We start from the raw sequence: 25,981 nt of genomic DNA, 5'->3' as shown, positions 1-25,981 counted from the left end.
TTCACTTCCCAAAGGTTCCTGCTTTAAAATGGGTCTTCAACAGAAGCTGTAGTAAATCTTTATTATGTACCACATTTAAAACTTAAAGATACAATCTTCAGGTATATACACTTAAATGTAATCCGGTTACACTTACATTTCATCACACACTATACTCCTATTTATCATAACAACTGCCGCTGCTTTGCTGGGGCTAATTGGAGATGATGTTGGTCACCACTATCGTCTCACCATGTGGGTTCTTGGCTTTACAGACGTAGTTTCCAAAGTCTATGGTCTCCAGGTCCTCCACAGTCATGATGCTCTGGGAGACCCTCGTGGTGTGGCTCAGGCCTCTGTTCACCAGCCTCCAGGAGTTGCTGATGTGAACTGGACGGTGGCCCTGTCCAACCAACGGGAGAGTGAAACAAAGAGGGAAAGGTTTGATCAGTCACAGAGGTTAGCTCATGGGTAGGGGGTAAAAAAAGAGAAAAGAGAGCTTATCCATTCTTATTTTATTTGGGCTAATGTAAAAAAATAAATAAATAATGGCTCAGAACTAGAGAAAAGAAAATAAGAGCCAGTAGTCGGAGCATGTTTTCTGTGTTGATCTGAGAGGGGTCTTTACCTGGGTCTTTGCAACACATGCAGCATCATCTTGTCAAAATCTTAACCAGTGGGTAAATGGTAAACAGACCAGTACTTATATAGAGCTTTTCTGGTCTCTTTAACCACTCAAAGCGCTTTACACTGCTACTGCTAGTCAAAGCTCGCCACTGTCTCCACAACGCCCACTGGGGTCAGATTATTAACATTACTGTTAACGTTTACAAACGTCAGTTGAGAACGCCACATTTAAGTTTTCTCTAAATAAAGAGGGAATATAATAAACTTGTTTCTAACTTTAACTTTGAGTATCCACTTTTGACTCTTACACTAGTCTCATTTACCCAATCACACTACATTCACTCACTGATGGCGGGCACTGATGCGTTGATGACGGTAAACTGGTGCACCAGATTATCTGTCACATTCACACCCATTCAAACACCACTGACCAACAGTGGGAGCTATTTGGGGTTTCAGTGTCTTGCTCAAGGACACTTCAGCATGTGACTGCAGGGGCTGGAATTGAACCATCAACCTTCAGACGACTCCACCACAGAGTCACAACCGGCTCAGCAGTATAATGCCAGTGTTCCAGTGCAGTTCTTTAATGCAAATATTATGGTCTGAAGAACAATCTGAGCAAAACCCAGATATTTTAGAGAATTTTACAAAATACCCCTAAAGATAATTTCTATATAGATACACTCTTAGATAATTTCTAAGCTGACATCGGACGCTGGCGCCACATTGGAGGAGCTTTGCCTGCTGTGAGCAGACAAGATCCAGGAGAAAGAGACTGAACAGACTTCTGGGGAGGCTCAGTCCTGGACCCTGTGGAGGTGGAGACTGGCTGGGCTGGAGAGTGGTGGACGAGTGGTGGACGGGATGTCGTCATCTAATTTCTTATGGACTTTTTTGCACTTTCTATACTCTTTCTTACTTTTGTTTTCTTAAATGCTGCGGTGACTCCTGAATTTCCCCTCGGGGATAAATAAAGTATTTTCTATTCTATTCTATTCTATTCTATTCTATTCTATTCTATTCTATTCTATGACCAAAAAGGACATCCCTTCCGAAAGAAAAATATATTGCAGCATATTGGAAAATATCATGTCATATATTAGGTAATATATTCCCATATATGAGATTTAGTATTTATATTTTGCAATATATTGCAATATATAGAAAGCAGAAATCATTTGTATATTTTGCAATATATTGCAATATATTTCATGAATATATAATATATTGTATAGGTGCCCTCAATATATTATTCCATGTATATCATAATATATCAATAATATATTACAATACATTTAAAAAAATATATTGGTACATATATTTTTCTTTCGTAAGGGATGTCAGGGTAAAAGCCGACATATGGTCACCCTAATTTAGATGTTCTGTGAGTAACACTTTATCCTCTTTGGACAACACTTTGTTAAATGAGTCTCTGACTCTGACTGCAGCCCACAGACATATGTATAATTACTTTTCAAAGGCACACTGCTGCCATGTCTTACACTCTGAGGGCCTCATCACTTTCTCCATCTCCTCAGCTGGAACAGAATCACGTTATGAGGTCATTTCTAACTCTCAGGAAGTCAAGCACTCTGGTTTGACTCCTCTTGAGGATTTCAATTTGCTTTAAAACAAAAAAATAGGATAAAAATCTTCATTTTGTGATTCCTGTTTTACTTTTTATTGAACTGATCCTGCATCTCCATTTTCAACTCTATGTTGTTTTTGCTGCTGTTGAACTGAATCGAGTATCTCCCGAAGTTTGAGCAGTGACACTTTTATTATGGGGAGGGCTGTGCAGGGAAAACATCAGGGGCTTGTTGGAGCCTAAAATGTAAAAACAACCCATAATGTAGCAACTTTTTGTCAAAAATTTAAGAACTTGTTACATTATCGACCAGCCATTACATTTCGGGTTTATTTCATTTTTTGTAATTACATTAAGGGTTGTTGTTACATTCCAGGCTCTAAAAGGGCTTGCCCCAAACTTAGAGGGATTATTTCCACTGATCTACTGAGATCACAACCTAAATGACTGATTTCTATGTGAGTGCCACCTCTGACGATCATGTTTTAGCTCCGCCCCCGGGAATGAGACGCATGTCGATCAGATTACTTGTCTAAATAAAGGTTAAAAAGATAACTGAATTAAAAGGAAACCAAGGCTCTGGCTGTTGCTGCTAAGTAATCCTCTTACCTGACCGGGATAAGACCAGGTGAAGCTCACATCCACCTCTGGCTCCCCCAGCACGGTGCAGGTTACGTTGACGTTGTCCCCCCCTCTCACAGAGTCTGGAGAGGCTTCAAGGCTCACAAAGGGGGGGCCGCTGGGAACTGTTCACAAGAGACAGCAAGACTGATTAACATATCGACGACAAACATTATATATGTATACCATACTGTCTATGGTGAGCGGGGATGGGTTTCAGACAGGTCTGTGTGCTCCCTCTGCCCGTCCTGCCACTGCAGCTTTATTCAGACTCAGGGACACATCAGTAAGATGTCAAACATTCTGGAGTTAGAGACAGAGGAAAGCGTCTCTGTAGATGTTACTATGTATCTGGTGATGATAAAGTGATGTTTACCTTCCACATAGAGCAGCTGGTATTTGGTGGAGATCTGGGGGGTGCCTTTGGCCACAGCCTTGCAGTAGAAGACCCCCTGAAGCTCCAGGCTGGGGCTCTGCAGGAGGAACCCCTTGGTGGGGTCATAGGTCACGAGTGTCCCGTTGGATGGGATCTCCTCTGGAGGGACCTCTCGGTGCAGGGACACAGTGGCCTGTGGGTCAGTCACTCGACAGGGCACCACGGCGGGCCTGTCCGGGCGCAGGTACACGATCTCAAAGTGGATGGCGGAGGGAACGAAGAGGTTGTCTTTGTCTGTTTGGAGACAGGTGTGTGCCATCAGACTTTCTCTATGACAGTAGATCTGTTCTCTATTGAGCTGTCGTCAGATGGACATCACGTCTCACCCCCCAGAGGACTTTTTACCTCTATGTTATCACTATGTGCACATTATTTGCTTATGTATTAATTCTTTTCATATTTCTTATAGTTAAAAAGTCCTGTACAAAATTTTTACTAGGTTATATTATTATATTGTTCTATTTGATATATTCTTATTGTAAGGTTTGCACTGTACACTGTCTTGTGTGTTACATTCAGTAAATTCCCTGTTGTGGGGTGAAAAAAGGATAATATGTATGGTATGGACCAGTCCAGGGTGTACCCTGCCTCTCGCCCAATGACAGCTGGGAAAGGCTCCAGCCACCCGCAACCCTGAATATGATAAGTGGTATAGAGAATGAATGAATGTATGGTATGGTATGGTATGGTATGGTATGGTATGGTATGGTATGGTATGGTATGGTATGGTATGGTATGGTATGGTATGGTAACATAACATAACATAACATAACATAACATAACATAACATAACATAACATAACATAACATAACATAACATAACATATCTTGTCTGAGTTAGGAAATACAACTTGAAGAAAGGTGGTCAAGTGCACATACTTTCACCGTACAAAATCACAGTTGCACACACTTAGTGCCAATCAGTCACATTCTCAAAGGTTGATCATGTTGTCAAATCCAGTAATTAGAGAAGTTGTCATATAAACAGTAACTATATCTAGAGCTTTAAAAATCAATTGGTATGAGCCTGCTCAGACTTTGACATGGGCAGGAGTGATAAGACTGTGTGTGGCACTTTGATGTTTTCTTCCTGTCTGGGTCCCTGCCTGTCACTCTCTGATTATATCGCTTTAGACAAAAGCTAAATTAAATTGTTGGTTTGTAAGATTATTATCTCTGTCATCACAATTTGCTTTAACTTCACATAAATTCTCTTGGGTAAAATATTTTTAGTTCTTCCTTTTCTTTTCTCTTTTTAATTCTTTTTTTCTTTTCTTTTCTTGATGCAGCTGAGATTACCTTTGCCTATTGATTTACATTCACTCATCAAGGATCGTACCAAATGCACTTAATCTAAATATATTGGTCAGAGGGTGAACTTTCATTATACCTATATAAATAAATATATGGGTAAATAGGATTTATTATACCTATATAAATCATGCAACGTATTTAGAACTATTTAAAGTGCTATATTTAATTTACAATCTTTGTTTAATTTAAAACAATAAATTAAAGGCAGTAGAGGGTTAAACTCTTTTTATTCCTCTCCACATAAATCTTAAGTAAAAGGAAAAAGATTCATATGATCTGAAGACACATAAGAGTATACCTGGTTAAATCTCCAAAAAAAAAAAAAAAAAGGTTAAAAAGATGTTTGTCCACGTTCACAATTTGAGAAACTGGTCTAACAGACATGTGCTACACTGAAATGCAAAGACAGCAACAAATCTGGTCAGAAAAAAAAAAAGATTCTTACTGAAGTCAAATCTTCCAACACAAACCACAGTGATGACATAAATATATAACAACCAGATTTGACTTTGTGAAAAAAAAAAAAAAAAAAAAAAAAAAGGACGACATGACAGCTCTCAAAAAGTAAAGGAGGCCTCTTCCATTTGAGCAGATGGACATTGGTGATATATTTTTAAGTTAATGAAATTTCATAAGGTTTTTTTCCTGCATGTTTTCTGTCGCTCAATTAGTTCATATCATGCTTATTATGCCGAGTTTCAAGTTTTACAGCAGAGATTAGTTTTGACAAGTTATTTGATAATAAAATGCCCGGTCATTAGCTCCTACAGTTGTGTGAAAAACACATGAGTTTATGAACGTTGATGTCTATTAAACGTCTGCTTCAAATCAATTCTAGAGATTGTTGTATGATAGGAAACTTCAAATGTTTTTATGGGAACTTAAATGTTGAGTGTTATCTAGAGCAGATAAAAAGAGGACAGTCCATAAAGGACACTAAAAACAGCTTATCAGACATAATTAATTTCTGACTCTTGGTGAATTCATGGTTGATTGTGTGTATTACCTGTGAAATAGATGTATGAGACGTGTGCTCGATCATTGTCCTTCTCACACTCTGTGCCGTCACACACTATGACCCAGCAGCTGTAAGGCCCAGTGTCAGCAGCAGAGGGCGACGTCAGGATCAGCTGGCTGTATTTGTCGCTCTGCTTGATGCTGGAGGCAAGAAACAAACAAAAAAAAAAGAATTTCACTCCAACATCAACACAAAGCATGAAGGACAGAAGAGGTTTGGTTCCAGCACCTGAGGCGGGAGTCGTTGAAGGTGTCCAGGTAAGTCGGGTAAGACCATCCAATAGAGTTTCCTTTGCAGCGGAGCTCCACATTCCTCCCTGGGGTCAAGGTTGTGGTCTGGCCTAAGCGCAAGAAGCGGCCTTTGTCTAACACCTGGGTCAGGAGGGACTGACCTTTTCCTCCTGCTCCTTCTTTCAGTTTGGGGTGTCGTAGCTTCACCCGTTTCCCTCCTGGCCGGATGCGGTTTTCTCCCACATCTTTCCTCCGCTTGACTTGTTGGCAGTCCCCTGGAAACACAGAGGCACACAGGAGGGAGGGAGGGAGGGAGGGTGAGACAGAGGGGGGAGAAAGGGGAGCAACAATAACAAAGACAACAGAGATGAAGTCACAAAACAATCTGATGCTGATTCTTTTGAGAAAGAGTGGTCGGTGTGGTTCCCACAGCTGTGACAACAGAGTGACAGGAAATGTCAAAGCTTAGCTCTGGCACGAACTGTCCACAGACAAACTTTCCCCCTTTCAGCTGAAGGCTCTGAGCTTCTAAACCAGCAGAGGAGACTCAAACAGAGTGCTTCCTCTGAGGTGTAGACTATCATGCTTTTACTTTTAGTCTTCTCCACAGTGTTATTGAGATTCCAGGCACCAGGGGAAGGTCAGCAGTGAAAGTCTGTTAATGAGAAACGCCTGTCGCATGCCTCGGCTGCAGCTGGTTTGAGTCGCTCTGCAGAAATACTCAGCAAAAACTCACACAGCTTCATGCAACTCCTGAGCAAACAGTTATGATAAGACACAGTACGTATAATCCAGTGACAGCAGATCATTGTGCTTTGTTTTAATGAATCACACATGAATGAAGAGATCACCTCTGTATGTGGAACAGATCTACACCATCAGATTATCTAATTCTCCAACAACTCCCAGGTTACACTCACAGCTCTGGTAAAGAAATAATCCATCATTTCCCCTCACTCGTAAATCCTTTGAAACAGATGTGGAGCTGTGGATCGTACTCACCGTTTTGGAGCACCACCCAGAGCAAAGCAAAGCTGAGCAGAACCCAGAGCTTCATGGTGCTGTGATCAGAGGGCTGTGGAGGTCAGAGAGGCTTGATTCAGAGCTCAGGAGGAAGTAAGGTCAGGCTCGGAGCTTCCCTGGAACTCTGCAGGGTCCAGACACCCTGCCTATGTTTCCAGCTTCATCCTCCTCACAGACCGAGAGGAAAGGGGAAAATAACTTTAGCACCCCTCTTTTTTTCCCCTGTCCTCCTGACTCAGGAGCAGAAGTGTGGACTTTAGGGCCCTCTGCTGGACTCTCAACCAAAGTTACCAGGTCCTGTATTTTTTTTCATTTTTGTGTTTATTGGGCTTCACTTGAATATTTCCAACACAAAGTAAATCAATGTTCTTTTTACTCATGTTCATGTTTAGTGGATCATTACTTTGTACGGCTCATTGTTGGTCATGGACACCAAACTTCTTGTGTCTTCAGTGATATTTTTGCTACTTTTTCTCCTGTGTTTGTCTGAAGATCCTACATGTAACCATGGCTGCACTGTTTACGTGAACTCAGCTGTTAGCAGCCTGTAGCATGTCAATGCTAACTGGTGTAAGGCCTGATGTCTTCCCACAAGGTGAGGAGAAGGAGGTGAGGACGACGTGCTGGTTCTCAGGTGTGAGCTAAGAAGTGAGGACATGGACCTGTCCTTCCATCCATCGTTATTGGGAACGTAAGATCTATCTCTAATAAGATGGGCGAGCTAGCTGTGCTAACCCAGCAACAGAGGGAATACCAGAGGGTAGAGTGGCATCATGCTATTCACAGACATGGCTAACAGAGCTAACATCAGACACCAACGCCATGTTGTCAGAGCTTCGCCTGCTGTGGGCAGACAGGATCCAGGAGGCAGAGATGGAGCATGACTGAAGAAGCTCAGTCCTGGACCCTGTGGAGGTGGAGGCTGGCTGAACTGGAGAATGATGGACAAGCTGTCATCATCTATTTTCTTATGGACCTTTTTGCACTTTCTGTTCATTTTCTTACTTTTGTTTTCTTGATTGCTGCTGTGACTTCAATTTCGTTGTACTTGTTACAATGACCATACATTTCTATTCTATTCTTAAATTCTCTGAAATTCACATATTTTAAAGCTGTAGTGACCACTGGAGATTTTCTAGGTGTTGCGGTCTTTAGTATTAAAAACTGTAGCCCCAAAAATGTCCACAGTATAAAAAAGGACACACATGTAAAGATTGAACCCCTAAATTTGTTTGAAGAATCCAAAATAAAGGTAAAAGAGACAAACTGAACGAAGGACTAACCCTGGAGGCTGTATGTTTTGACAGGTTGATAGAAAGCTTTCCTTTCAACACCACATCACGCAGTTCACTGAAACTTCATTCTTATCCACTCATCCATGCATTCATCACATCCTGTTTAGATTACTGTAACATCATCCAAAGTCCCTTACAAACTGCTGAGACCACGTCACCCCCTTCCTCCAACATCTTCCCCATCCTCCCTGTCCCATACTGTGTTTAAAATTCTCCTCCTCACCCACAAAGCCCTCCAACAGCAGGCCCCTCCTCTCACTGACCTCCTACCATCACACACCTTCCCCTGATCTGTGTTCCTCACACACAAACCTCCTGTCTCCTCCTCACAGAACCAAGCACTGAGCCTGGGGGACGGAGTCACCTTTCTGAGTCATTGTTGTTTTGTTTTGTATGATTTATGTGTATTTTCACATTTCTTGTTTGGTATTAATTTAAACAACTGTGCCATGTGTTGAGTTTTAAAAATCACCATAAATGAAATATATCATAATTAATTTTTTTCAGATGCCTAAGAAGCATTAAATAGTTAATCTTGACTGAAAATGATAAATTATCTACCATAAATAACAATAATGAATTTATGTTCCTCCTAAACTCTTTAAATGATGCCTCAGGTTTATTTTCTGAAAGACCTTAAACCTCATGTTGACAATACAGACCATAACTCAGCAGTATCAGTTTGACTAAATGAGTATTTTGATTGACTGTGGCACTCAAACTTATCTGTTTCTGCACTGTGTGATTGATTTTGACTTGTCTGTACTGTTAAAAAGAAAAATGCTTCCATGTGTATTCACTCTAACAGCCACATGGTGGAGCCATCTTCAATTCTTTGACCTTAACAAATTAATCTGAGGTCTTGAGGTTTTTCAGATACAAGCAGATGACAAGCGGGTAATAATAATAATAATAATAATAATAATAATAATAATAATAATAATAATAATACAGTTATAAAAAATTAAATGGAAGCATTTTTTTTCTGAAAACACATTTATTGTTTCCGTCAGGGCAGTTAGTAACAAGTGAACATCAGAAAGGACATAAAGGTGACTTCTTCCTGTTTTATCAACCTGACAGGAAGTCTCTACAGTATTAATTTACAGGTTCAGTGTGTGGTAAACACACATGAGACACCATACTGAATTTGTTCCACTGTCATTACACACCTGTACACACCTGTACACACCTGTACACATCTGTACATCTCACATGATGAGAAAGTTTGCTCCCCATTGTGTAAATAATTAGGTGTGAGGTGACAAACCGGACAGGAAGCTGTTTTTTTAACTAAACACTGCAGCCCACTGAGTCTGACAGTCAATGACAAAAAGAGATGATCCTGAAAAACCCTGGAGGAAAGAACACACGGCACAAACTCCTCATGTCGTTTAGCACAGAAGCTCTTTTAAAAAAAGTTTTTTGGCAACACTGAGCACAGGGAGTAAACCTGCCAAGGTTACCTAAACTGTGAGGCTTTAAAGACTTTTTTTAATGCTTTATCTTTGTGCTCCTGGTTGGGAAACAGGGACCATTCTGAAAAAAAGGTTCATTTTATGCAGTCGTTTCAAAGCATGTTTAAGAAAACAGCACAAAATATCAGACACAAGGGATAGACACTAAAAGAAGTCCACATTTTGAGTTCTGTATCAAATAACACTCTTCATATTTGGATCATGACGGTCCACAGATTTGACACACATAAAAAAACCTGTAATGAATAAGACTTTCATGACTGACACCTCCTCACTGAAGACGGATACGATCTGTTACATAAAGACTAGAAACATTCAGACATCAGCTGAGTCATGACGTGTTAAGTGCCTACAAACTATCTGATACACGCACATGGGTCTAAATATGGCAGAACTTCTATAATTCTTTTATACAGTCATCACAGACTCTCATTAATGCATATAAATATGCATTAAATGTTTTAAAAATATACCTAAAGGTGGTCCTCTCTCAAACATGTTAAAGATGTGTAAGAACTCGTAACACCTGCACATCATGAGAGGATTCAAATCCCATAATATCCCTTCAATACCTTCTCGTATGTAAGGTTATAACTAAAGAATCACTTTGAAAAGTTTGATTCAAATGTATAAAATAAGAGACAGAATGTGTGTCATGTAATAAAAACAACAGGTCACCAGAATGAGACAGGAAACGTCTTCTTTCTGAAAGGAAAATGATCGTCCCTCTCCAGTGTGCGTGTTACCTGTCCTTAAATCTGCCTCTGTGCTGTCCAGAAATCTCAACATGGGTCCACAGAAGTGACAGAGCAGCTCCTCTTCAGGCGGATGATACAAAATACTGATGGTGCCTCGCAGACAGGTGCACCAAGGCAGAGCTGCTGTGTGCTTTTATTATGCACCTGTGTCCTCACTGAGTCTGTGGGTGAGCTGGTGGATTTTAACACTGACTGGTCTTATCTGGATGGATGAAACGCTCCTGGTCCTTCTCAACTGCATCCACACCAGTCTGCTGCTCCCAGCTGCTCTTTTTGTCTTCTGTCGTGCTCTGGAGTTGTCGCTGACGCTCAAGGCTGTGCCACATGCCGTAGCCAAAGTAGATCAGGAAGCCTGAGAAGAAACAATGGGTGAGAAAAGAACAAACAAAAAAGTTTGATGCTTGAGAAAACGCTCTATTAAAAAGAGTTTGAGTAAATGTATACTTCTGTCTATCTGTGGTATGAAAGAATGAGGCACTGGTTTGGCTTGGCGGTTGTACACACGCTGTGTGTGCTGAAGTCTGAGCAGCTGTCTTATTTTGGGTTGGAAATGTCATATTAGTCATCCTGGTCGTGGAACACAGGATCAGGTCTATACCCTTGCAACTCTGCCAGGGGGGCATGGGAGTTTACCCAACCAGTCCACATGCGCTTTGTGGATCTGGAAAAGGCTTCTGACCGTGTCCCCCGAGGTATCTCGTGGTATCTTGTGCTCTGGGAATATGAAGTCATGGCCTATTGTGACAGGCTAACTGATCTCTGTGTTCTTAAAACAAAAGTTCGTATTGCCAGTAAGTCCAATCATTCCCAGTCAGGGTAGGAATTCTCCAGAGCTACCCTTTGTCACTGACTCTTTTCATTACTTTTATGGACAGGATTTCTGGGTGCAGACAAGTGATGGGGGAGTGAAGTTCAGGGGTCTTAAGATCCCATCTCTGCTCTTTCCAGATGATGTGGTCCTGTTGGCCTCATCAAACACTGACCTCCAGCTTGCACTGAGACAGTTTGCAGCTGAGTGTGAAGCAACCAGGATGAAGATCAGCACCTTTAAGTCTGAGGCCATGGTTCTTAATGGACCAAGATAGTGGTGTGGATGCTAACCTGGTCCACTGTGGTGAAGAGAGAGCTGAGCCAGAAGGCAAGGCTCAATCTACGGTCCAACCCTCAACTATGGCTATGGGCTGTGGGTAGTGACAAAAAAAGAAGATTGCTGATCCAAGCAGCTGAAATGAGCTTTCTCCACAGGGTGTCTGTGCTCAGTCTTAGAGGTAGAGTTCAGAGCCCATCATCTGGGAGAGGCTCGGAGTGGAGCAGGTGCTCCTCATCAAGAGGAGACAGATGAAGTGGTTCAGGCGTCTTGTGAATATGCCTCCTTGACACCTCCCTGGGGAGGCATGCCCAGCTGGGAGGAGACCCAGGACATGATATCTCTGGGCTCACCAGTAACACCTTGGCTCAGAGGAGCTGGTGGAAGTGGAGACAGAGGTTATTGGTCATCACTGTTGACCCAACTGTCCCCGTTACCCAGACTTGGATATGTGATGGAAGATGGATGGATGGATGGATGGATGGATGGATGGATGGATGGATGGATGGATGGATGGATGGATGGATGGATGGATGGATGGATGGATGGATGGATGGATGGATGGATGTCATATCACAATAAATATGAGCCACACTTCTCTTTCAAGTCTTGAAAAATGTCAAACCATAAAATATTAAAAGGTGAAAATGAAAACTGAATTGCTTAACAGAGTTGTGCAATGAAGTATGAAAAATGTGCTCATTAAGTTTCTAAAAATACACGTAAGTTCTTCATACAAGAGAGGATAATTTTTTTTCTCTCCCTATCTAAACATGTTGTTACTCTTGACAAGTTATTTAGGCATTGCTTTACTCTTTTAATATCCTGAAATAGTCTTTCCTGATCTTAACACGTGATTGTAGCTTATATTATGTCTAACAGACCATTTTTACTAAAACTAAGATGGTTTCAGTCTTTGCAGGGCATTTTTCACAAGCTCCTTTTCCATCCTCTGTCCTGTCTGGATAAAGAAATCGAAACTGAAAATAAGTTGTGAAACAGAAAAACTTATAGCATAAGTACAACTGTAAACATCTAACTTGCTTTTTTCCTAATGCCAGAAAAGAGTCTAACTTATTAAAACTAAAATTATCAACTTGAAGCCTTCACTGGACACCTGCCACAGCAATTCACTCACCCCAGCCACGTCGACAGAAAAAAAAGAAAATGAAATAAAAAAGAAATAGTTGCATGTTGTCTCTAGATTTTATGCAACACCAGGATATGATCAAGCTGAAGACTTAAACACGAGAGAGGTGTTCAATCCAACGCCATGCTAATAGAGGCCTGATGTATTTAGGGATGTAATTCCTTTATGATGTTACGATTGTCATGAATGCAGACATGCTGACACTCACCGACAGCCATCCACACAGAGAAACGTATCCATGTGTCTCCACTCAGCTGGACCATGAGGTAAATGTTGACAAATATACTCAGAATGGGCAGAAAAGGCAGGAGGGGAACCTGAGAAGAGAAAGACAGAAACAGAGGACTGGTGTCAGTGTGATCATATCGGCCTTGGTGTGGAGACAAACACAACCACATGTCCAGCTGCTACACACCATGAAGGAGACCCTCTTGCTGGTCTGAGGCTGTCTGCAGATCATGAAGATGCAGCCGCTGAACATGAGGAGAAACAGAGACAGCAGGGCCAGGATCCACACCTCCATGTGGAGGATGCAGTGGATGTGGTACGTGGTCAGATAGCTGATCACACACACCAGCAGCACTGTGAGGGGAAACACACATTTAATCATCACATCTCTGATGACTCAGAAAGAAAAGATGAGCCTGGTCTGCTCACCCAGCACACTGATGCTCATGTTGACCACGCTGGAGGAGTCCTCAGAGGGGCAGGGAGGAGGGTGGAGAACAGCCTGAAGGGTGGAGCTGCCACCCTTTAACATGTGAAGGTGAGACTCTGACTCCGTCAGCTCAGACTCTGGCTCCTCAGAGGACAGGAAGTCCTTCTCTCCGGGGCCTGATCGCTGCTGCAGAGCTCCATCAGGCTGATATCTGGAGGAAAGGAGAATGGATTAAAGGTTACATTTTACTGAAGGTTAGAGCCCAAACACACAAACAGCTGCTCCTTGTTCAAATATTTAGACTTTCAGCTCTGAACGATCCACCTCTCGTGGTGAAACATCTAATGTGTTTGTTTTTAATGCATTTTAAATCCGGCTCAAACCAAACACTGCTTCTGTGTTTACTGCCTCTGTGGAGCAGGGACACCTGAGTGCAAACAGCAGAGGTGTACACAGTTTAGCAAGAACACAAAAACTTAAGTCAACATCTTTCACTCAAGCAGCCACTTCACATTCGTACAATAGGAGCATTCACAGGCCTTACATCACCGCTGTGATGCAATAACACAAGGCGTGGGCTGCACCACATACTCACCATACCTGTGGAGAGGGTTTTTTAAGGGAGCAGCTCCACAAACAAGATTGGGATTTGTACAAGTACACACCTGAGAATGAGCACGCACACAGCAACCAGAGAGTAGGCCAGCAGGGTCCCAATGGACATCATGTCCACCAGCGCTTTGAGGTCAAACAGGAAGGCCATGATGGCTGCGTTCAGCGAAAGAAAAAACTGTTACTACAAAAACTTCATCTTGAAAAAACATTCATCAAAACTCAGAAGTGCATCATACAAGTTAAAGCAGCTATGAATTGAACAGCTTTTGTACAAAACATCCAAAATAATAACATAACATCACCAGATGCAAATTTCATTCATGCAGCACGTTTTCACAGTACAAAAGAAAGAAAAGATCAAAATGTTTCCCCGGGCCAACAGCTGCAATCATCTCCACACCGAGTGTTGTTTGATGTAAGACAAACTGTGGGGTTTCTCACATGTGTCTCAGCACCAGCCTCTAGTATGGAGCTGATCACAGCGGTGAAGTTCAAACACAGAGCACCACCACATTCACTGCTCCTCACAGCATCACATTAAAACAAGAATAACAAAGGAGGCTTCCTGCTCTGCTCAGTACACCGTCTGTCTGTGACTTCATCGAGGAGCCTGCACACAGCGAGCAGAGTCAGACCAGGTGCTGAAGCTCGGAAAGCTTTGAGAGGAGACATTTCTCACATGGTGGGATCACCACAGCTTTCCCCAGAATATCACAATTATTTAGCAATTTAAGAGATTAAGATTTGATTGAAAATAAATCATCTAATCCAGACTGATTCATGGGCAGGCTGAAAAAAGTGATTTATAGCTCAAAGCTATAGCTCTCAAAATAAACGCTTTAATTCTGCTTCAGTGGGGACCAGCATGCAGGATTACAATCTGTGCAACTTAAACCCCAACAAACAGGTTCTACTGAGTTCTGACTCACACAGGTCAGCATTAAACATCAAGATGAAGTCTTCACAATCATCAACTGTAAAGTAAATGTCTCTGAAAAGTATGGTACTTCCAAAAGCAACTTTTAAAAAAAGTAGTTGCAGAATACCTAAGTTTTATCCAGCACTATCCTGGTTTATTGATGCTCTTGTGTGTAGTGACCATTCTCCACAATTTAAAGAGTGTTTTTACATTTGCTATTTACTACAGTCTTTGACTGAAAGTACAGGCTTTCTGTAACTCTAAAAACTCTTTATGCACAATTAAATAAAAGAAAATTTAAGAGGTTACTCTTATTGCTTTCTTGGCTGTCAATGAGACATGCACCTGGCATCAGGCAGTGCTCCAGGCAAGAACACACAGAATATAAGCCCTGGTTAACCATATTAGTTTTCTTTTTGCCATTGTCAATATTCGTATGACTTTTCAAAAAGTGCAAAAAAACAGTTCTAAAGTTTCCAAAATTAAAATTTCTTTTCATTTATTAAAGCCTTGATGGTTTCTACCTCTTTTATTCAGTCTCTGTGCTAGAATAAGCAAATTATCAGCCCAAGTTTGATGTTGTGTAATTTTCACATAACCAGGTGGTGCCTCCTCCTGGTGTCACAAGTGTTGAAAAACTTGTGCTAAAGTTTATTACTGGTTGGCAAAACACACTAAAATACAAAAAAAATTGCCCGTATGCTGTACATGTTGGGTTTTTTTTTTTTTTCCTTTTTTTTGTCCCTGCCCTTAAAATGTCTGTGACACCACTGGTTTTCAGTCTATTGCTGCCAAAGGTGGAGACACACAACCAGATAAGAGTGTAAGTAGTTAACTCGCTGTGTTTGGTTTTTGAAACTTGTTATAAAAAAAGGACTGGTGGCGAACACTTGTAAAACAAAACAAAGCAAAAAAAAAAGTCAGAAAAGTCCCATAAACTGATCAGCTTTATGTTTTCACATGCTTCAGGAAACGCCATCACCCCGTTAACATGCAGTCACCACCACCACCACACCATGAGCATTCCCAAACAAGTCCACGTTACAACCCCATGAGAGGCGAGTCCTGGTCTCAGGAGCTTACCCGCGGTGGTACCTGCCGCCATGGTGGCAGCCACAGGCGACTGGCGCTTACTCACTTTGGACATAAATTTGAACAGAATGCCATCTCGCGCCATGGCAAAGAGAATACGTGGCAGAGGGAACATGGAGCCCAACAGGCTAGGAAGAAGAGGGTTCATGGTTACGCTGAGGGCATTCTGGGAAAGAAAACATGACACCTGCACAACTGTGAAAGAACGTCTTGTGTGTTTGGAGGGAAAACCTCTTCAGATGGAAAACTGTGATCTACAGAGTGATTAAAGGTGGATCACATTCAGGTTCAGAGGAACCAGATTATGTGCATGTTAGTCTGAGTCTTTCACAGTTGATTGGTGGAGAAGGATTAGCAGGAGTGATCTCACTCCACTCTCCCCGGCTCTCACCTGCGACTACACCGGAGGTCATAGTGGCAATAAGTGGGGTCTTCGTCTTAGGATTGATTCGTGCTAAGGCTTTGAAAAGCACCCCATCCTCTGCCATAGCATAGATTACACGAGGCATGGGGAAAATGGAGCCCAGCAGACTGCATGAGACAGCAGAGACATGCAAGACCAACACGTTAGTCAAAGCCCCGAAAACACACAACCACATGATTACACTCACAATCACTTCCTTCAATTATCACCGTCTTTCCTTCCTGTAGGTGCTTTTTTCATTGTAAAATCTTAGATCATGCACTTTAAAACTGAGCATCAATCTAGGTTGAATACAGTGGGCAGTGGCTGCTCTTGAAGATGCTGCAAAAGTTGAATAAAAGCAAGCATTCAAGTCTTATTTTTAGTTTAAGAATTAAAATTTTTATTAAACTTAGTCTGAGCCACATTAACCTGATAATCAAAAAAAAATCCTATTTCAGGAAAGAGGGGAAAAACCAGCATAGAGAATAAAAAAAATCTGCCAACAGTGCAATAAAAATGCACTTGCAAAGTTCCTTGAAATACAAATAAAGTTTTACATTTTTCTTACCCCACTGGGAGATTTTTTTTTACCCTTTGCAGCAATTCTGACGTCATTTTTGTCTTTTTTTTCTCTTGAAACAAGATATTTTTCTGGACTTTTCAAAAGGAATTTGGTTTACATTAAGAATTTTTTACTAAAAAATAAGACAAATACTTGCCTTGATTTTAGTTTTTGCAGTTTCTTCAAATATTTATGCTGTAAGGCACCCAAAACTCTAATCAAAATTTTCATTTAAGCTTTTCATGTTTTAAGTTTGACTTAAAAGTAGAGTCTGCAGGATTTTCCTAAAAAAATTGAACATCAATTTTTACAGGAATAAGCCTGATCAATCGTCTCCAACGGACCTCTGTACATGTGTGTCAGTGTCTGTGTCTGCCTCAAACCCTCTTCTCTGCCTGTATGTTGATGTCTAGGTTGTTTTAGGGAGTTTCTGAGAAGAGAGTGAGTATGGTTACCTCACAGTGTGCCCACTGCACAAGTGACTTAAGTGTTAACGGTAAAGGGTGGAAGAAGCTATCCAGAGCGGCTACAATTGTGGACGTGGCACAGATTCGGGAAAACACAACTAGAGTGAAAGAAAACGGCAACAGATCTAGCTCTTTAACGAGCTTGGGTTGAGTTTCACTCACTTTCAGGCCCTAGAGAGCAGCACAGGATGAAGAGAGACGCAAGTTAGCTTTGTGCTAACCAGGTGTGTGTCAAATACCTATGATTAGCTTACGCTAACATGCTAAATCAGGTGCACAGCTCTTGAATCTCCCCCACATAGAAATGTGATGCTGCTGGTGGTTGCTGGGCTGGTGAGTGTGTTCTTGTAGTCACAGTCTGAGGCAGTGGGTGTGTGCTGCTGCTGGCACTGACCCAAGGAGGACGAGCCCAGTTTGAATGTTGAGTTTACAAACAAGTAGCGAAAAATTCCTGCAGACCCTACCTTTATGGTTGGATTTAAAACAAGCCCTTGAGTGATCAGAGAATGTGTTGGAGAATTTTCATTTCTTTTAGTGATAATCAAAACCAGCTGAAGAAGGGTGGACCCCAAAGCAATCAAAATATAATTGTCTCCAGTTAAAATCTGGAATTCTGCTCATGAGGGCAGATCATGGGATATGCTGATGACTGACACTCAGCAGCTTTTCTTGATAGAAAAACAGAAGGGTGACTGATGAGGCAAACCTTCAGGAAGGAAAGACATACTAAGGTCACATCAGTACAATGATTTGAGAAAAGCTTGGCCACCAACTTTAGTATATTTTAAATATATTTAGAATATTTCAAAGCATGCAGGTATTTAAAAATAGAGAGAGTTAAACACTGTGCCCACTGCATAACAGAAGAAAAAAGAATCAATCCTGTGACAAGACGCTGACACAGATATATGCTCAAATGTTTGGCCAGATCTAATTCACCATTATCACCAACTTACAGTAAACACATGGGTGAAACTTAAACACAGTTACTGTCATGTCTCAGTGCTTTTTTCACTGTATGATTTTTAATGATTTGAACTTGAACTCAATGTTTACCTGGTAGAGAGCGCGCATAGTGACCCTGCAGCCACCACATACTTAGCAGGACCCCAGCCCACATATTCAAAGGCCATGGGCAGAGGGCTCTTCTCATCCAGCAGGTAGTAAGGCATCATGAGCGTGAGCGCAGCTGACACGCCAAAGTATGCCAGGAAACACACCGTCAGGGACACCACGATGCCGATGGGAATGGCTCTCTGAGGGTTCTTCACCTCCTCGCCTGTCCCACGCACAAACATACACATCAATACCTTCACATCTCGCTTTTACGGACTTCTATCATCCCTCCTCTCAAAGCAGCTTACCTGTGGTTGCAATGCAGTCAAACCCCACAAAGGCGTAAAAGCAGGTGGCAGCTCCAGCTAAGGTGCCACTGAAGCCATAGGGCATAAAACCTCCAACTCCATAATCACTGCTCACGTTCGCTGTCGCTGAAAGATTCCTGAAACATCAAAACTGTCAGAAAGATCTAGAAACACAAATATACGTGCCCGCTCACAAATGAATCACTGACCTTGTAACGATGGTAACATTAATGAGGGATTCTTCTGATATCTGCCAGTTGAATAAGTCTCCTTTGACAAACCCAGAGATTATGACAAACAAGAGGACCAGCACGTTGATGGAAGTGAAGACTTTGTTGACCCAGGCAGACTCCTTCACGCCAAACGAGAGGAGTCCTGCGTTGAGAGAGAAGAACAATCGTACAAGACTTCCAGGTGAGCAACATTAAACTGAACTGCTCAAAATATAAATACATAAATTGAAAGAATATATAGCCTATGTAAACATGTTTTTTATTAACAACACTATACAGATGTGCTTTTTCCAACTTGGTTGTACACATGTGCTCATTGTTGTTGGTATGTATTGCAGGACACTTGAGGGGGGCAGGGGATTCCTGGGATTTTATGGAGCACCCAGAGTAGAGAGTGACCACAAGTGAAGTTAATGTTTATACCCAATAATAAAAAGAAGTAACTGTGTAACACTAATAATAATAACGCAAGTCAGAAATTACTTTTTTAGAGTCAAGGTGTTTTAGTCAAAGTGACAAAGGTAAATAATTAAAGCAGGAAGGGAGAGATGTGTGTCTAACAGTTTCTCTACAGATAAGTGAAGGGGGGCTGATCACCCACTTGATGAATGCCAGTCACAGACAGAGCCAGAAGACGGCCAGCAGCCAATCAGAGGGGGACAACACCTGGAGAGCCAATAAGAAGACGACTCAACCTACATTCCTTAGAGCGACTCTGTTAGTGACTATATATTGGTGCTGAGAGAGAGAGTCAGGGTCAGTCTCATGAACTGTCTCTGCAACATGTAGGGAACAGGGAAATGAGGCTGCACCAGAGATCTCTGTAAATGCATATTCTTGACCTATTGTTAATAAATTTGTGTTCAACTGAGAACCAGGATGTCTCCTGATCCTTCCCCATCAACAAACTGCGCGGAAAGAGGTGAGAGGAGAATGGAGTCAGATTAATAATTTCAAGGTATTTTGGTCAGATTGATAGCATCACATCTCCAACAAGAAGTAATTTAAGTATTTGAGAAATTTAGAGCTAAGACATCATTTTGAGTGACAAACTATCTGTGAGGTACCCTGTCAGGATTGCAGTGTGGGAAACTTATTGATTGCACAGTAAAAGGTACCCTGTCAGGATAGAATGTGTGGGAACATGACTTAGTGCACGGTTAAATGTACCCTGTAAGGCAGTGTGGAATAGTACCCTGCCAGGATAGCAGTGTGGGAAGATTACTGAGCACCCAGTTAAAGGTACCCTGCAAGGCAGTGTGGGAAAACCGTAGAATTAACACTTAGATGTATGTCATAGGGGCTGCACGGTGGTGCAACGGTTAGCGCTGCAGCCTCACAGCAAGAAGGTCACCGGTTCAAATCCCCACCTCGGCCGGTGGGTCTTTCTGTGTGGAGTTTGCATGTTCTCCCCGTGCATGCGTGGGTTCTCTCCGGGTACTCCGGCTTCCTCCCACAGTCCAAAAACATGCTTACCAGGTTAATTGGTCACACCAAATTGTCCCTAGGTGTGAGTGTGTGCGTGCATGGTTGTCTGTCTATGTGTCAGCCCTGCGATTGACTGGCGACCAGTCCAGGGTGTACCCTGCCTCTCGCCCAATGATTGCTGGGATAGGCTCCAGCCACCCGCGACCCTAAACAGGATAAGCGGTATAGAAAATGGATGGATGGATGTATGTCATACACCTCACCTCATTTCCAACAAAATGAAGATTGATAGATGAGTTTGGGGTAAATTGAGATTTTCATTTGAAGCGTTAAAAATGTAAATACCTGGTGGAAAATATCCAAACATGTAATTTTTTGTAACATGGACAAATTCAGACCAAATTCAAATAAGGAAAAACTGTTGAATTCTTCTGAGATCTAAGATCCTTGAAAACTAAACTCTGGAGGACTGTGCATGGGTCACATTTCTGTAATCTCATCATTGCACTGGCAGACCAGTGGATTAAACACATGACACGTCTCCAGCCTGAGGGCCATGAACCTGGAATTGAACCAAAACATGTCCAGTTATGAAAGCATGAACCATGGTCAAAATGACCACAAGAAATTCATATGAAGCACTCTTCAAATGACCAACATGGACAGTAGATACTAAACTCTGAGCATGAGGGGTTGTAAAGCAAGTATGCTTGTTCTGGAAAGTTCTCAGATTTTATGATATGACTGTGGGAAAGAGAAGCAGGGTGCTGCTGGAAATCACAGGGTGATCAGGGAGTTCATGAAATGAAGGGGGCTCCCTGTGGACTCACATTGTCGTTCTCGATTAAGCTTGACTCGCCTGGATTAGATCCGACTGGCCCTAACTCTTACAAAATCTTTCTTCATTTCTGTTCTTTCTCTGAAACGTCGTGTATTTCATGATGCCTTACCAGAGAGCAGCAGGATCAGACAGACAGCGAAGAAGTCAGGGTATTGAGCCAAGCCTGGAGAGTTCATGCTGAAGTACGTCTTACAGAAAACCTCAATGTGTCCTCCAATCATTTCATCAAATGTGCCACTCCAAGCTCTGGCAACAGAGGAGGTCCCTGTAAGAGAGCAAAGAACAGACCCTCAGTTTTCCTCTCTGAATGATAACGCTAAGTTTTTCCTGAACTCACCGATGACATAGGAGAGGATGAGGTTCCAGCCAGTGATGAAGGCCCAGATCTCTCCTACTGTCACATAGCTGTAAAGATAAGCAGAGCCAGTCTTTGGCACGCGTGCACCAAACTCAGCATAGCACAGACCGGCCATGACAGAGGCCAGGGCAGCGATCAGGAAGGAGATGACGATGCTGGGGCCTGAGTCTCCCTTTGCCACCTCACCAGCCAAGACATAGACACCAGCACCCAGAGTGCTGCCCACTCCAAGGGCAATGAGGTCCAGAGTTCCCAGGCAGCGGCACAGCTTTGAGTCCTCCAGGGTGCTCAGGTCGACCACTTTCCTGCGCACCAAGGAGCGGCCAAAAGATAGAGCCTGCTCCAACATGTTGACACCTGCTGATGGAAGAAGAAGAGAAGAATGAAACAATCCTGAAGCTGTGGTTTTACTGTGTGAAAAAGAGCAGGATTTATGTTGACTTTGACAAACCCTCAGGACATCCCTGCGGTATGAGTGATGGGATCAATCAAACTGTCATAGGGAACAAGTTTGAGTGTGAGCAGCATGAGAGCCTCTTAGGTGAAGACACACACACAGAAAGCCAAAGGAGAAATACTTATCAGAGTTACTTACTAGAAAACCCCACCCAATCAATTTTACCGCTCCTTTACCTAGAATTGTGTAATTTGTACTTTTTAACTCTCAGTGGAGCTGCAGGAGTTAGAAAGACAAAGACTGAGTCTGAAAGCAGAGTTTGCTCTCACCCCACCTGTTTCACATTTTCCTGGAGCATGTTCTCTTTAAGAAAAAATGCTGAAATGTCAGTTGCATAACATATGAGGATGACACAAAGGTGGGTTAGGGTTGTTGAGACGGGTCTTCACCCAACAAACTCTGACATGCATACTAGGAAGGCTGCCAAGTCCTATAGCGTGGTAGAGTTCATACAGTAGCGTCCCATTAAAATCTATTGTCTGAGTACTCAAAGAGCTGCATTCACAAGGGGACCATCAATGCACCACCGTAACACAATGAAGACATTCCACACATGCTGATTACATAAAAAGGACGTAAAAAGACAAACTGCAGGGTCTTCTTTGTTTTCATTGTACCTAAAAACGCCTCTTTTCATTAGCAGGGTTTCTGAGGCCCCTGTCTAACATATTTGCATGGATACATATTGACAAAAGAGGAATGAAATATGCCTGATGGAAAGTTTCTTCACTTGCTTTTGAAGTTAAGCCTGCTTCTTTGAACCAGCTCTGTGATTGTCTTCACCGTAAATTAACGCTGACGACCATTCAGATATGCATTGATCTCTATTCAAGTGTAGACCAAAAGAAATGAGCTTTGGATGTGACAGCTCATTAGCATTACAATATGGGCTGCATTACATCATTTCAAGTGCATACAGTGGATGAAAAGTAAAGCAAAGTATGAAAAATAAAAATGTTTCTTTCTGGAAACTACCATAAAATCAGCTGTCATTCTGAAGCAGCGACACTATTTTTTACATGTCAGTGTTTTTTTATTAACCTTGTACAGCTGGATTAACAGGTCATGTCTTGACATGAACTCCTTGGATTATTTTAGAAACAACTCGTCCAGCTGCAAACATAGCATCAGTCATTTAAAACACAGTCACATGTAGCAAACACCTCATTTTTACTCCTTCATTAAAGATTTGCACTCACCTGTTGACACTCTGAACTACACTGAGTATGAACACAGGAAAGCAAACGCTGTTCGTAAGGTCGGTGTGTTTCCTTCCACACTGTTCTGCAGAGTGCAGCAGACCAGCTGCACGAGAAGCACAGGTAAAAGTCAAATTACATCCACTGATCCCATGAAGAAGTGGCTGCAGCTCTCTGCTCAGCTCTCAATCATGTGCTGGCCTGTACTCAGCGCAGCAGTGCATTCACGCCTCCCTCTGTCCCCAGAGTTTCTTCATAGGATCTGCCCCTGCCTCACCCCTCTGACTCCCAGTCCCGCCACAGCCAGGGGAGTGACGTCCCTGGAACAGGGAGACCAGAGGGAGGAGGCAACCCTAGGGAACTGAGGAGGGGGGACTTCACCTCCCTGCTTGAGTTTTGGGGGAGTTAAACTGTGGAAACAACACTGCACCATTAGGATGGCACAGCAGGACGAAGAAGAATGAAACGTCTTGTTGTCAGAGTTGGTGATTTCTAATGCACACTCAGGATAAATAGATCCCAGCTGCCCACATGCATACTGACTACTGATAAATGGTTAGGCAACTGACGTTGACAAACATTGAGGCAGACACTTGTGTTTGCCCAGCGCAGCCCACTGGAGTGCTGCTAAAAGCATGGGTGCTGATTGGTCAATGAAGGGTGGACGCGCTACACTGTGAGGTTAAGTCCTCCTAATGGAAGACAAGTATTGCTCAATGTTCCCTGAGCTATTAGACCCATACACATTACAAAATCAATAGCACAGCTCACTGTGGTATACCAAACAACTGGCACCTCCACAGCAATGTTAGTTATAAGTTTCAGCTCTTTTACAGGGAGAAAGTCACATTTTTCCACAAAACACTGCCAAACATGTCCTTACAGCTCAGGTTGAGTGTGCAGTGGAGGCAATAAAGTGCCAAGACCAGCTCAAACCAGCTTGAGAGCTCAGTGGGAAGGTGGCAGCTGGAGGCACGGTCTGCAAGCAGCAAAGCAGAGACTCTGTGGCATTAAACAGCTAGCTCTCTCTGAGTTTGTCCAACCAGCCAAGCAGCCAAATATCATGGCCCCTGGCACACTAAACCTTGGCTGCAGGGGCTGATTATCTGACCTGCATGCTGATTGGAAAGCCAGTGATTTCCTGGTGGTGGGCAGGCTGAAGACAAGACACTTAATTCCTCTGGCTTGTCTCAAACAACACATTCATCCTCTAAATGGGCTGTAATTAAATTCTGATTGGGCACGGATACAGACATGAGTTTTCCGTGGAAAAGAATGAACTCTCTGTACATCTACCCTCTGTCATCATGCATATGTCACTAAAATATGGGTCAATAAACAAAAATAAAAGAAACTTTTACCTAGTGTCACTTTTTCACATCCAGGTAGCTGGTGTAACCATGGAGAGGATGAAAAGGGCACACTGTCTCACTGTTGACATGCACTAATTCTGTGAAGCCAATTGAATGCATTTGCCCCCCAATGGCTGAGTGACCCAGCTTCAAAAAGGTGGATATGGTCAACAGATTGAGTGGTGTTTGCCTTGCAGGCAGCGGGACTGCTCGCTCCAGTTAACTCCAGTGTCTCCAGAGAGCGTTAGAGAGAAGAATTAGCGCAAAGGCGGACTCATAAACACCTCAGAGAAGAAACCCAAGGCAGGAGAGATCCCACGGTTACTAGAAGTACATGAGAAAAGTCAATACACGACCTGAGCTAGGTGAAGTTAAGATCAAAGACAGATGAATCTTTTGCATCGACATGCATAAATGTAATGAATTCCATCTGGGCCTGTGTATCTAAATGAGAACGGTGAAGATAAAGTATAGAAGTAGGTCAGAAATTTGTGTAGGAGATGATTACCAGCCATGGTTCATATTCTGAATTGAACGCAGCGGGACAAAGCCTCTTCATATTACATTTTAAGAACAGTCTGGAGACTGAAGCCTGAAGACATTACCTGTTCTTAGTTTGACTTAATACTCTTTTTATTAGGTTGGAGGAAGTATTATGTATGGATGTATCTATCTTTAGTTAAGTCTCACTCTTTCTCTTCTGCTAAAAGTGATTTCCTGTCCCTGCAGGTCACAGTATGTCATACACAGTTTATATTTACAGCCCTTACCTCTGCAGTTGTTTGGATTTTAAAATGAGGAATCATGACTTTTTATGGCATAGAAAAGTACTCCAGACAAATATTTGGATATGAATTTCTGTGAAGTATGCAGGGAATTGAACGCTGATGATATTTTGATCCAACGCTTGAGGCAACATTAACAAATCTGTTAAATTTGATGCCTGATGACTCATGTTTTGTATAAGGACACAAGTCAGATCATATTTTCATCAAAGAATCTTTAAGGATGTGGATTGTCTTGAGCTGACTTTGATACAACACCGGATACACTGACTTACAAAAATGTGTTAAAGGCTGCATGGTAGCACAGGTTTTTAACCCTGAATGAATAGTTGCTTTAAAGTCAACCCTCTGCCTTGTAATGCTCATTTCATGTTTGATTGCTGCTTTTCTGTAATTTACCAGACATCAAACTAAAACAAATATTAGTTCATTCATCTAAGGTGGATTGTTTTGATCCTTTTGCATATACTATGATGGTGACAGCAAATTACCTGATTCTGCTTTGTACAGTTTAAGAATTGGACTGTTTTTTTGTTTTGTTTTGTTTTGTTTTGTTTGTTTGTTTTTTTGTTTTTTAATACCTAATAGATGAATGTAGCTCTGTAAGGCAGAGTATACAGCAGAGCTCCCAGGCATCA

The 25,981-nt window shown here is 42.2% G+C and overlaps 2 protein-coding genes across 3 annotated transcripts; both read right to left on the bottom strand.

The window, feature by feature from the left end:
• Positions 1-66: 66 nt before the first annotated feature.
• Positions 67-7,054, bottom strand: pdgfrl (platelet-derived growth factor receptor-like). The gene is made up of 6 exons (XM_074673791.1): positions 6,819-7,054; positions 5,815-6,091; positions 5,575-5,726; positions 3,195-3,488; positions 2,807-2,943; positions 67-382 (listed from the first exon to the last, which is right to left on the bottom strand). The coding sequence occupies exons 1-6, from the start codon at positions 6,871-6,873 to the stop codon at positions 194-196; spliced, it is 1,104 nt and encodes a 367-aa protein (XP_074529892.1). The 5' UTR covers positions 6,874-7,054; the 3' UTR covers positions 67-193.
• Positions 7,055-9,145: 2,091 nt separating this feature from the next.
• slc7a2 (solute carrier family 7 member 2) lies at positions 9,146-23,475 on the bottom strand. 2 transcript variants are annotated; one of them, XM_074674803.1, is made up of 12 exons: positions 23,207-23,475; positions 21,530-21,910; positions 21,302-21,457; positions 18,900-19,065; positions 18,691-18,827; positions 18,383-18,605; positions 16,283-16,422; positions 13,931-14,033; positions 13,265-13,476; positions 13,023-13,189; positions 12,816-12,924; positions 9,146-10,722 (listed from the first exon to the last, which is right to left on the bottom strand). In XM_074674803.1, the coding sequence occupies exons 2-12, from the start codon at positions 21,897-21,899 to the stop codon at positions 10,553-10,555; spliced, it is 1,953 nt and encodes a 650-aa protein (XP_074530904.1). In that variant the 5' UTR covers positions 21,900-21,910; positions 23,207-23,475; the 3' UTR covers positions 9,146-10,552. The 2 variants fall into 2 exon arrangements, with proteins under 2 accessions (XP_074530904.1, XP_074530905.1); XM_074674804.1 differs by having other exon boundaries at positions 21,530-21,907.
• Between the last annotated feature and the right edge of the window lie 2,506 nt (positions 23,476-25,981).

The sequence above is a fragment of the Halichoeres trimaculatus genome, unplaced genomic scaffold, assembly GCF_033239565.1.
Source record: "Halichoeres trimaculatus isolate MK-OKI-2021-1 unplaced genomic scaffold, fHalTri1.1 fHalTri1_scaffold_7, whole genome shotgun sequence".
Classification (NCBI taxonomy): Eukaryota; Metazoa; Chordata; class Actinopteri; order Labriformes; family Labridae; genus Halichoeres; species Halichoeres trimaculatus.
The sequence above is the reverse complement of the archived record's forward strand: the minus strand, read 5'-3'. Positions and strand labels throughout refer to the sequence as shown.